Raw genomic sequence first — 13,140 nt, forward strand, 5'->3', positions numbered from 1 at the left:
AAGCATTTAATGGAATTTGAATCAAACTGTATTGTGAGCTGTTTTCTCTTTTTATCATTCTAAAGAAGCGTTTCCTTTCGAATATGACGTTAGTTTCAGGACTCCTGATTTGTGCCAACATGAGTGGATACTTAAACAAAGATATTTGATACCAGAAATAGAAATACATGTGTACCCGTATCAAGACCAACTACTCTTGATCCAAACAAAACACACTTCTAATAATCAATGTACATATACATCGTATCAAGTTAAGGAGTTTATTCATCATCGATACATTCTTGAGAGACAATACATTTGGCGAAACATGTAATTTTACCATAAACACATACATATATATATAATTTGTTCAAAAAGAAAGAATAATAAAAAATAAATGAACATATTTTACACAAAACATCTACAAACATTTGCAAGCAAGCGTACTACTTTTTAACAACCATAAGAATACCGACATCATCGCATAAATTTTCAATGTCGTAGTAAACAGCTGAAATGGAAAGATTTTAATATGAACAAAATTGATCTCGAAAGTGAAACATTCATGGATAGATTTTCTTACATTTTTCTATGGCTACCATGTCTCCAGGACCAACCTGCCTCTCCTTGTCGTTGGCGGTTATTCGGAAATTACCCACCAACGTTATGAAATGCTAAAAGAAAAGAAGTTTGGTGCTTACAAAGGGGCTTTCGAATTAGATGCCGAGCGTACTTACTAAATGGTATTTCTTTGCCCTTTTCCTGGGTTTTATTTGCTTCGGCTTGAATCTTAAATAACCCAAACTGGCCTTTTCGTCTGTATCGTAGAAGGCATACTCGATGCCTTGCAACTCGCAAAAGCAAAGACTCGAAGCACTGGCTAAAATTGTGGTGAACATTAGATTTATACGCCCATTGACACCAATAAACACGTCTACTTACATATTCTCATTTCTTTGAAGATTTCATCCTTTCGTGGAACGCTTTCTGTTTCGGTTATATTCTTGAGCCATGATAATAGTTCGAAATTCGAGGTATTAGTGTCGGCACTTGATGAAACTGAGCTCGAAGCCATTGGTGTTTGGCTAATGTTACTCATGGCTGGCGACTTAGGCTCTGTCCTTTGCGAAGTCAACGGTGTTAGACCAGGTTTCAGATTTCTATTGTCGGCTACTTTTTGCTTTACGCGGGCCACGCGGATTTTTAATTTTTTCATCTTTGTTTGGTCTTTGTTGTCTTGTTTATTTTCCTTGTCGGACGGCAACTCAATGCTGGTATTTCGTAGATGATCGAAAATATTGTTGAAATGATCAAGTGGTGGAGGGTTTGGTAGCTTAATACGGCTGCATTCCAAAGACTCCTCATCTTGAGTTGTTCGCTTGTCCGAACTTTCTTGAGAGCCTTTATTTTTGTTTTTTTCTCTAGTTTTCTTTTTAGATGCTTTCGCAATATGGCCAAGATCCTTATCTTCCGAAATAGCTTCCAACGGCTTCTTTTTCCTCCCTCTAGATGTTGATTTGCCACCATTGACAGCAGAACTATTTTTCGATTTTGTGATCCTTGCCTCACTTGCTCTAAGGCTTTTGGTAAGCAATTGCTGGAACATGACCTGAAACATGGGTACTGGCGTCTTTTTTGGCTCACGCTTCGATCTACGAAGTGTATCTATATGCAAAAAAAAAGTAAAATAATGTTTTGGATATTAAAAAATATTTTGAGCAAGACCCCAGTAGCAGGTAGTCTGCAAACAGAGCCCAAATCAAGTGAAATCTACCAACTCCGAAATAAGAATGGGCAGAATGATATATTGAATTAATTGATGTAAGGATTTTTTTTGAATTGGGCCAACTCAGATTGTATCTGGATTACTTTAAAAAAAATCAAATCGCTTCTAGCACCTCATATAGTTAAAACGGTCGGATATTTTTTCGTGTTTTTCTTTTTTTTTTTTTTGGAATGTAACCCCAATCCTATGTGAGATATGGGTGAAAATGACATCTTAATGACAACGGGAACTCCAAGTTAAAAATTAAAATTGAAGACATTTAGCTGTTTTTTAAACACAAACTGATATATAATCGCTATATGTATTGCAAACAAGCATCGACTTTAAATTCTAAGTTTTCTAATGGATTTTTTTTTTAATTTCTTCATTTATTAGAAAGCTTCGCAATCTAAAGCTAGTAATGCCTATACAATGTGATTTCAATATTAAAACGGTTTAAAATAGAGTAACAAAGATGCTTTCAACATCTTTTATTTTTAATGCTGTGTTTTCTTGCATTCCCCCATCCTCAAATAATATTCAACAACAGAAAATTCAATTTATTTTCAATTGACGTAAGAGTCATTCGAAGCACTCAGAATTTTTGAACAAAGATCTAACAGGGGTAGTTTTAACATCCAAATCGGCTCTGTTTCACTACGCTTAACTTTCACTTTTCCTTTCGCATTAAGCATTGATGATCTTTATTTCATAAATATCGCAAGGATAGCCAACAAAATGCAACAGTTCTTCAGACCTCCCAATTGAACCACTTGCTTGGTTACATACCGTTTCCTGCAAATTGATCATTTAATTAGAATCAGACCGCCCATCCACAACGGTAGCGAGAGATAGATGGAATATCTTGCCGCTAGTATAAGTGCAACAATCTTAAATACATAGTATATTCGCAACCAAATCGTCCAACACATGTTTATCTACATGGTCGGCAAAAGTACTCCAGCAGTTAAATATGAGAGTTTATGGCGTAACGATTGCGACCACTAACTATGCGAAAAAATATGTGTCACGTTGGACAACCTTTACACATGCCCTTCATTAAGGCCCTCCAACCACTTGCCGGCTGCCAAAGAAACCTTGTTAACTAAAAAAAAGACAATTGGCCGGTCAATGGTATTATTTATACCTTGATTTTGTCCTATTTTGATTATAGTATGTTTTGGGTTTTGTATGTATTCTTTAAATATACTGTTCCATTTTATTGTCAGTCTGTTCGAGCAATTAAATCTTTCTTTTGTTATTACTTGCTTTATTTTATCGAAATTTTGATAGTTGGATATTCCGTTTGGACACCGTTTTGAATGAACATGAAATATTGGCTGTAATCTAGAAGGATGTTGATGACTTTGTATCTCAAGAAACAAGCGATACCAAAAAGAAAGAATCAAAGAAGAAAGACGAGAAAGCGAAATCTATTACCATCAGAAGAATTGCCAATTCGCATTTGGAATACTTGTCGAGTGTTTTTGCAAAGAAAAGTTTATCAAACCAAATATTTCTGAGAAAGAATTTGCTTACCATGAAATGTGATGAGACAGAAAATTTGAATAAATTCTTTCATCAGTTTGTAGTAAGGCAGTTGAAATCTTCAGGAGCAGGAAAAATTAGTCCCGCTTCTTTTTATGTTATACGTTAATGACATCCATAAATGGATTCAGAACTCAATGCTGAGTATATATGCCGATGATATTCAGCTATTTGCATCTAGCCACACCGAACCCATTGAGGTATGCCTTAACCAATTGAATGAGGACATTGGTCGAGTCAGTGAGTGGGCAACTTTAAATGGAATCTTCATGAATATCGAGAAAACTGAATGTTTGGTATTTTCTAATGACCGCAATATTCCTTTATATAAGCTGACAGTACAGAGTTCTGCTATTGACACAAACGATTCGGTTTCACTTCTTGATTTTGGTTTGGACTCATAGTTGAAATTCACATCACATATTTCACATGTTATTTTTAAAATAAATTTTATTCTAAGAAGATTGGATAATTTAAATTTAATTCTTCCAGTGCATATTAAACATTTCTTAGCGCATTCTCTTATAAGTCCACACCTTTTTTTATATGGCTTAGAAATTTATTCAGGAGCAAATTCCTGTTATCATAGAATTTTACGTTACGTGGTATGGTAATCACTGCCGCAGCGATTACCAACGTTTTACCATTGAATTTCTCGGATGCTCATTCGAGCATTACATAAACGTTAGGTGTCTATATTATCTCTTTTGCATTATTAAAAATGGACAGCCCTGTTATTTGTTTAACACTATCAACTTTCTAACTTGTAGCAGAAACTCCCACATACTTATTGAACGTTACAATAGTACTATTCTTGAAAGATCTTACCATAATCGGGTTCCGCGCCTGTGGAATTCTAACTGTTGCTGTATTTTATTGCCATAGATTTTATTGAGTCATATTGACAATTTGCTTTTTATAATTAATTTTTAGACCATAAAAGCCACATTTATTATCCGATTTTGCTGAAATTTGGGGCAGTGAGTTGTGTTAGGCCTCTCGGCATACTTCTGCAATATGGCACAGATCGGTCCAGATTTGGATATAGCAACCATATAGACCGGTCTCTCGATTTAAGGTTTTGGCGTATTTATTGTCCGATTTCTCCGAAATTTGGGACGGTGACTTGTGTTAGGGTCTTCTACATTTTTTTGCAACTTGGCACAAATCGGTCCAGATTTTAATATAGTTGCACATAGAACGATATCTCGTTTTAAAGTCTTGCGCCCATAAAAGGCGCATTTATAATCCGATTTCGCTGAAATTTGACACAGTGACTTCCGTGTCGTATATGGTTCAGATCGGTTTATTTTTAGATATAGCTATACAGAAGAGAAAACGGCCGTGCATAGAAAATGACTTTACTTCGGAAGAAAATATTGCAATGAAAACCACATTAAAAATTAAATGTCATTATTGCGGAAAAATTGGTCATAAAAACAATTCTTTTAAACTCGAGATGGACAAATTAAAAGGAAAGAACGATGACAAAAAGATGGACATTCAAAAAATGGTAATTTTGCAGGCCCAAATTTGTTTTGTGGCAAACGCTGGAAATTGTCATAAATCTTGTATTTCCATGAATTGGATTATAGACTCTGGAACAAGTGACCATATGGCTAACAATGATACCTGTTTTTATGAAATTCGAAGACTAAGGACTCCTGTTAAAATTGGTATAGCAGTTAAAAGCATTGACTTCATTGGTGTATTTAAAAGAAAGAAAAAAGAAAAGTATTTCCGAACACAGAGAAATATTAAAGCATGATATATTCTATTTTAAATATATGTATGTAAAATAAAGTCAGATGTTCCATATTTGAGTTCGACAACACCATTATTTATTTATCGCATATAAAATGGTACTTTTGAAATTATTAAACTGACAATTCTTTAGCCACTGTTACATCTAACATCATGAAGATTGAATCATACTTAACTACTGGACAAAGGTTTTCATCTATATCTATAGCACACTGCTCGGTCACACCTCTTCCTATCAATCCAGCTTTGTAACGGTCAATATAATTATCTGAAATTGACTTTACTGGGCGCAAATTTTCTTTGGGCGTTGATCCATTGCAATTGCACTCTTATATTAAATTATTTGCGAAAATGTTCAAACCAAATTGTACTCTGTGGACCTGTTTCTGTTAATATCTTCCACGTTTTCCATACTTTAAACTGCTTGGTGTGTTCCTAATTTTGATAAGACTGACTCTCTGGACTCTGTGCTTATAAAATGTCAACGTGTTTTCTTACATTAGAGCTGCATCCCTGCTCTTGCGAAATTTCGACATGGCTTCTGCATTTTTGTGTGTGTTTCAAAAGTTATTGTCAACTCATCAACAAGCTCTTTGGTTCTTTCTTATGCCACCAATAAACAATCCGCATAAATAACTTCTCCAGTAATATTAGAGTTGAATGCAAAATTGGTGCATTTATTCCGTACTACCTTGACATTTAACTCAAATAGATTACGCCTGCGATAAGCCAATGCCTCTATGCGGCTATCCCTAATAAATTTGCATACTTTGTTTGATCCTATTTTTTATCCTTTATCCATGGCTCTTGTCAGAGTTTTTGTCAAATTTTCTTTAAGGTTTGAACTTTCTCACCAATAACATTTCAAGTGGTTCTATCTCCAGTGCTCAGATGCACTAGAATCCACTATCCATTTTACATCAGAATTGATGAATTGATAGCGCGTTTTCCATCACTCATAAAAGCATTTGGTTTCATCATTCGGTCTGGCTTTCTCTTTTCAGATTTCTTCCACAATGGACAATCTTTTTTCCAACTATCTTCTAGATTTGAAACACTTGCCCGTAGCGCAGAGGTTAGCATGTCCGCCTATGACGCTGAACGCCTGGGTTCGAATCCTGGCAAGACCATCAGAAAAAATTTTCAGCGGTGGTTTTCCCCTCCTAATGCTGGCGACATTTGTGAGGTACTATGACATGTAAAACTTCTCTCCACAGAGGTGTCGCACTGCGGCTCGCCGTTCGAACTCGGCTATAAAAAGGAGGCCCCTTATCATTGAGCTTAAACTTGAATCGCACTGCACTCATTGATATGTGAGAAGTTTGCCCCTGTTCCTTAGTGGAATGTTCAATTTTGGAATTTGCAATTTTGCCCGTTTTTTGTCTTTTGGTTTGCCTTGTCATGTGTAGGGCATGTAGCGAAGATGATGAAACGTTGGAGTATTTCCAATGGCATTGCCCGGCTTTCGCGGCTAACAAACACTGATACTTAGGTGGGGACGCAATGGCAGACATGAACCAACTTAGGGGCGTGGTGTAGAAAACAATTTCATTTCATTTCATTTCATTTATTAACCAAATATGTAATATAAAGCCAATAAGGCCCATAAAATACAAACATTTCAGTAACCTGAGTATAACAGATAATTAAATTCATTTCTTAACATAATGAGGTACTTTATTATATTTACCTAATATTTGGCTCCCCAGCCATTAAAAATAAAGAATATAAAAGAAATCCAAATGGAAGAGAGCGATAAATAGAAAGGATTTGTAGATAGCAGGGAATTTCTAACTTAGATTTTCTCTTTCGAGGTCACTTTTTAGTAGTTAGAGCGCATAACAAGCCTACTACTGGCTTAAGTGTATGTCCATAGTGGCATGAGGAGGATTAATATCCGCACCCTCTTTTAAACCTAACCTTACCTAACTTACTGAGAACACTGCCTGATAGCATCTGAATATCGAGCGGAGAGTCTCAGTGAGAAGCTGGGAGGCACCAGCTCTTGCACAAAATTGAGTGCCTATGATGATCGATATGACAATGCGGGTTATTGGCTTCTTTAAATAACCAATGGCCACCCCGTTCCCGCGGCGATCGGTCCTTTGGACCGGAACGAGCTTGCTCACCTAACTGGGATCTTGACGAGAACCGCAATCTTCACACGAAAATGTGGCTACAACAAAAACGACATATGAATAAGTTAACCTCCCATCGGAAACCAGAGGATTTTCATCTCAACTACAACAATAGGAAGTGACGCTACCTTTTCATTGCGCTAAAATTGAGGGCCAGTCCTACTAGACTTACAATCAGATCACTCTGGACTCACCTCCACTAATTGCTGAGTTTCTAGATCTGGAAACTTATAATACAATAACTTTTTTGATTAAAAAGTTTTTCCATTAGCACTTGCAACAAATATTATTTGAGATTTTTAGGTCTCGAATTAAATTCAATCAAATAGAATTTTTAATCATATTTTTTGGGATGGAAACCGATATTACCAACTTGTATGTACTTACCACTGCTGTTTGCACCATCTGTTGTTTCTGATGATTCAGCATTAGATCCCTCTTCGCTTCTTGAAGCCACATTCGACTTAGTTGCATCATTTCTTTTTCGCCCTCTATTTTTTGGTGCTGGTTGCAAAGGCTTCTTAAATCCATCGTCTATAGTTACGCCAGATTCACTGGGTACAGCATTGGCAACTGAAGCATTAATTCCCCCATTAATAGCATTTGTATCAATTCCTGAATCGGAATCGACTTCGGAGTTTCTGAGCTGTTGGCCGACACTTTGACTTGCCACAAAAGGAGAGGGGGGTGGAACTATTTCAGGTGACATAAAACTAGTCGACTTCGGAGGAGAGGGCACATAAGGTATAGGTAAATGTGATTTATCTGATTTGTCCGACCTTCCCTGAGTGTTGTCAAATGCATTGTCCTCTGTATCAGATAGACCGCGAGAATATAGTGGACGTGGTTTTGATTTCTTTCCCGAAAGACTATCCGTTTTCTTCTGTCTGTATTTTTGCGATACCTCCAGATAATGTTGTAATGTTTCTGGCTGTAAATAGTGGAAAGAATTTTATATGCATTAAATGGCCAACAAACATTTTTTCCGCCCTTCAGTTTTGATGATTAATGACGAATCAAAACATCAATTGTCCAATTTGTTTAAATTAACATAAAGAAGAGGTAATAGCTAATTACAGTAGTTCGAAAATAGTGGTTTAATATTTTTTGACTTCACTTGACTTACTATTTGTTTCGTACTCCTATCTTTTTTCTTTTGTCCTGATTTCCTAGTTCTCTGCAATATAAAAATTTTTTATTTCCCACTTTTCTGCTGTTTTATTCAACAAAAACTACTTACAAATGATACTCGATCGCTGGACTTTTCATGGGCTAAAGAATCGGACAGGTTTCCCATAGGTATTGGTAAGGCGTCTCGAAATTCATCTGGCACGGGGGGGTACAACTCAATACCGACATTGTTAGTAGCATCCGATGTTTGCATGTCATCGTCGCTCCGTGTGGGCTCGGTGTTTCTTCTTAACAACTCTTGTTCAATTTCGTCACTTAGCTGCATCTGTTTCTTGATGGCTTGCTCCTTGGACCGCAAGGACTTACGACCATTTACAGCGAAGACACGACCCATGGAGTTGCGTTTTCGCAAATCTATGATTTCATAGTTGCTCATACGAGCCAATTCGAGGGCAAACTTCTCGCCATTCAAGGGAATACCTGGTGGCTTGTTCAAAGGTAATTGATTTTTTCTTAAAACGCGTTTTCGTTTCGCCGTTTGGTCATTCAAAGCTAGAGGAGCCATCTCCTCTATTTCCGTCTCGGTAGTCAAGGCTTGTGAGCGGTCCATGTCCAACCGACGTCGGGACAGAGACCTTTTTCGAAGACGTTTGGTGCGCCCCCTGTGGGAGTAAGCGGCAAGATTTAAGGGAGATTGGGTGTTATTTCCCGTGGATCTAATGGTGGCTGCGCTGGCCGAGGGCTCCTCATCGTCTGTTAGTATGTCAGTAAGTTTGAGATTATCCGCTTCATCAGAATAGCCTTTACTCGGTTGAACGTTTCCTGCTCCCCCACTTACCGCCACTGCCGGCCTGGAAGCAGTGCAAATTTCTTTAGTGTTATTTGTTAGCTTAGAACTGTTATTCGCCTCAGCAGACGAAGCGTTGTGAAACGTTTGATTGACTGGTATAACTACAACACTTTTCCCCCCCTGTATGGAGATGATTTTATCTGAGGTGGCATTAACATCTTGGGTTTCTGGAACAAATATTTCATCATCATATTGTGTGACGGGAATTTCTCCACACAACATAGTTGGAGGTTCGGACCGCCTGGAATTATTCAAAGTACGACAGGTCTCAATCGTAAGATTTCCGGATACATTATGTGCCAGGGTTTTATTGGTTTCTGTATTTTGCATTTGCGGATTTTCCAGCCGTATTGTAATCTGGGACTGATTCCTTGAGGGCAGTTTTTCATTTTGAAATGAAACGCTACGAACATGATCTGGACTTAAAGCATTATTGGCCCCAAGAGTAATGTTCATTACACTGGTGTTTGTCTGACGTTTTGCTTGTGCCCAATTCCTGTGGGGCGACAATGACTGGCTCCTGATTTCGGCACTATGGTTGTTGGTTCCTGTCAAAGTGATGTCCATTGCACTGTCATTTTCATTTTGTAAGTCATAAAAAACAGAATTTTGTCGAGTCGAATGCAGTCTGCTGCATTTGCTTATATCCATTGACACATTACCAAGTTTTGATAAAATTGCCGGTCTTCTTAAAGCCCGTGAAGATCCAGCAGCTAAACTAATGCCATCCAACGACTTGTCTCGAGTAAGTCTTTTTCTATTTGATACACCCAAGGACTCTGGTGTTAAAATGACTTGGCCCGGTTTATCACCTTTCTCTATAGTATATGTTCTTCTTGCTGAAGAAGTCTTTGACCTTGCGGGACTACATGGTAAATTGTCCTTTGACATTTGCTGTGTAGCCTCCAACATTTTTTGTGTAGCCTCCAGCATCTCTCTCAAGTTTTCATCTTTGCTGTGGACGCATTTATCGAATGTTTCAATCCGACTGCAACACGTTTTTTCATTTTGTGTGGAATTTTCTTTGTCTGGAGTTGGGCTAGCAACAATATTTTCATCTCCATTCGTCTCTCCTGTAACCTTAGCTTCCTGCGACAATGGGGTGCTGCAAACATTGGGGTTCTGAAAAGAAGATATGATTAGAACCAAATCAGTACAGGTTTACGGTAACTTACGAACGCCGAGTCCGAAACAGTACTGTCAAACTCATGCAACAAAGTCCTACGGTGGCCGGCACTAAGTCTCGATGCACATTTGAAACTGTACCGTCGCAGTCTATCTCCTGGAGAAATTCCTCCGCTTCTGCGTACCACGCCCAATCTTCGGGGGCTTATCTTCTTAAGTTGATTTAATGGCGACGAAGGACTCGCACGATCTGCGCTATCCCCTTCCCTCGCGTTTGCCGTGGGAGAATGCCTCTGTCGAGCATCGATTTCTGCACTGCAATTAGTAGGGCCCAAATTTTCATTTTGTTCATCTTGTAATGGTGCCGGAGTTTTTCCGCTCTCTGCTGTATTTATATTTTGCTTCTGAGGAGCCTTCTCAAACTGTACGTCCAAACTTAATCGAAGGGGCTCACAGTTCATAAAAAGATAATTTTGACGCGGTACACGCCCACGCCGTTTCTGTAGAAATTCAGCCAAGCGGTACCCATCGCTGTCTTCATTATCGAAAAACTCTGACAGTTCCAATTTATCACTCACTCTAGACCTAAACCGTTTCATAGAATTCATAAATTAAGATGATGCATTAAACTGACGCCGCCAAATTGAGGGACGGACATACTATGTCACAATGCTAATTGTCTTATTGTAAACAGACTAAAGCCACTTACTTGACGGCCATGCATTAGCTTTTCCTCAATTTCGGTTCCCCAGAATATTAAGTCCACTTACGGTAGTAATTATTTAAGTATTAACATAAAATGAAGTCTTTTGAAGTTTGTTTATATGCTACTACAGAGCAGGGAAAAATAAACAATTAAGAATTAATATTATCAAAGACGATAATGATGATGCGAAGGGGTATGAGCAACAGGGACAACAAGACTCAAATACTCTCTCTCACTCCCCCTAACGACGTCGTCGACTGCATTCATTTGACATTGATAACTTGGTCTGAGTTTCGATTTAGGTTATCAATTCATGTGAATGAATATCAAACCCGCATATAAGAGCAGTATGCACCTTTGGCGAAGTTTCCGTCGCCATAAGATATGCATTGACTTATCCCAAACTAAATTTTCGCTATACCATTAGGGTTGGTATTCCATTCGGCTTTTCACTGTCAAACTCCTTATAAAAAACCATATAAGCTAAAAACATGTGAAATAAATATATGCATTTTTTACGCTAATGGTTCAAAAACAATTAATCCTAGTGTAATATGAATGTAAAATTGAGTTATTACAAAAACTTTTATGTAATTATACTTAAAAAAACTATGATATTTTGTTTAAGTTTTTCGCAACAATTTCGAAAGCTGAACAGAATACTCTACTTTACGATAACATCGTTTTGAGATACGCAGCACAAATGAAAATTTCTCTGGATTACCAGTGCAGGGGTCGTGGGTTCGATTCCCACCAGAAGCCTTGGTCTGTCGCTACTGTGGTATCACAATGAACTTAAAATTGTCGAAGTGAGGCTGTAAAGGACACTCTTACCTAACCTAACCTAACAATTACGAACAAATATGTTTGTTTTAAGCGCTTTATGCTAAATGAAGTACATACATATGTGCTTTATTAGCCAAAAATTATTAAAAATAGGCCAAAATCATAAATTGATGCTCGTCGCTAACTTGTGATCTACACATCTATTTTCCAGTGGAGACATAAATGTCTTGGCTGCAACCATGATATAATTACCAGGGAGTGTACCGTAAACAGCTGAATAGAATTTTTTCTCGCGAAGTGCACTATCTGTCAACGAGTTTTGGTTGTGTGTGTGTGTATATAGTTAAGAACCATGCCATACACAAACAAAGAAAAATGGCGCGAACTAGTAATATACAAAAAATCAGAGTTGCATTAATCACTGATTTTGCACTCAATATTTTGTTGTGGGACTCATGCCACCACCTGTAAATGAATATGTCTTGACTGCAACCAAGATTGATTGGCATTTTATTTGTTTTTAAACTTTAAATTAGTTTTAAGAAACACTTTTCTTCTCTCTTAGGTGACTCATAAAAATGAAAAAGAAGAAAAGGTCAAATTTCTAATCGTTGTTCGTGGTTGCCATTTTTTGAGAGGGGGAAATTCTTCTATAGGTATTAACTGTCTGTGGTTGCAGCCAAGACATTTGTGTCAAAATAGTTGTGTAGACAACTAGATGGCGGAAAACATACATGTTTAATATTGTCCGATTTTTAATAATTTTTGGCTAATAAAGTGCATATGTACTAAATTAATTTTTTATTAAATATTTTGTTTGAAATTTCAGTCGTGTCAGCGTTTTACAAAGTCAAACCGCCCGCGTCAACCGGATTCATTCACTGGAATCAGTATGCTCGGAGTGGTGTAGCCTGGTATCAATCCCGAATGGATGATGGAAATATTAAGCAGAGTATTTTGTTCGATTTCAGAGAGCGGAATGCAGTCAAACTCCATATAAAAAAGGCGTCGGCCAAACGTTGTCGGAAAAGTAGTACTTTGCTTTTAGTGGCCACAAATCCGGATTTAGTGGCCAATGTAAACGTGTTTTTAAAATCAAACACGACTTGTCTGATGAGCGGAGTTTACACGATACATCTTTAAATGTTTATACTAGCATGTGCGTGTTCTTATTTTCTTCGGTTTTCTTTGCCATTCTTTTCTCATTTAAGGCCGATACGCACCTCAATTATGCAAATGCAAAGTTCTTTGCACTGTCTCTTTTGATTTCTTTGGATAGGCAGAAGTTAAAAAGAATCAACCAACAAATTCCATGGAATTTTATACCCATCACCATAGGATTGGGGGC

At 37.6% G+C, this 13,140-nt stretch overlaps 1 protein-coding gene across 1 annotated transcript; it reads right to left on the reverse strand.

Moving 5' to 3' along the window:
- Positions 1-246: 246 nt before the first annotated feature.
- On the reverse strand, positions 247-11,201 carry LOC106088043 (uncharacterized). Its single transcript, XM_013253338.2, has 9 exons — positions 11,010-11,201; positions 10,351-10,885; positions 8,435-10,297; positions 8,321-8,371; positions 7,582-8,125; positions 922-1,644; positions 717-859; positions 563-653; positions 247-490 (listed from the first exon to the last, which is right to left on the reverse strand). Exons 1-9 carry the CDS (start codon positions 11,018-11,020, stop codon positions 426-428), a joined length of 4,026 nt encoding a protein of 1,341 aa, XP_013108792.2. The 5' UTR covers positions 11,021-11,201; the 3' UTR covers positions 247-425.
- Positions 11,202-13,140: the final 1,939 nt, after the last annotated feature.

Source organism: Stomoxys calcitrans, chromosome 2 (assembly GCF_963082655.1).
Source record: "Stomoxys calcitrans chromosome 2, idStoCalc2.1, whole genome shotgun sequence".
Lineage (NCBI taxonomy): Eukaryota > Metazoa > Arthropoda > Insecta > Diptera > Muscidae > Stomoxys > Stomoxys calcitrans.

Coding starts and splice junctions, on each gene's coding strand:
- LOC106088043 (XM_013253338.2), bottom strand. Junction 1,645..7,581: donor AGATGGTGCAAACAGCAGTG/GTAAGTACATAC, acceptor TTTTGCATATAG/ATACACTTCGTAGATCGAAG. Junction 860..921: donor CTTCAAAGAAATGAGAATAT/GTAAGTAGACGT, acceptor CCACAATTTTAG/CCAGTGCTTCGAGTCTTTGC.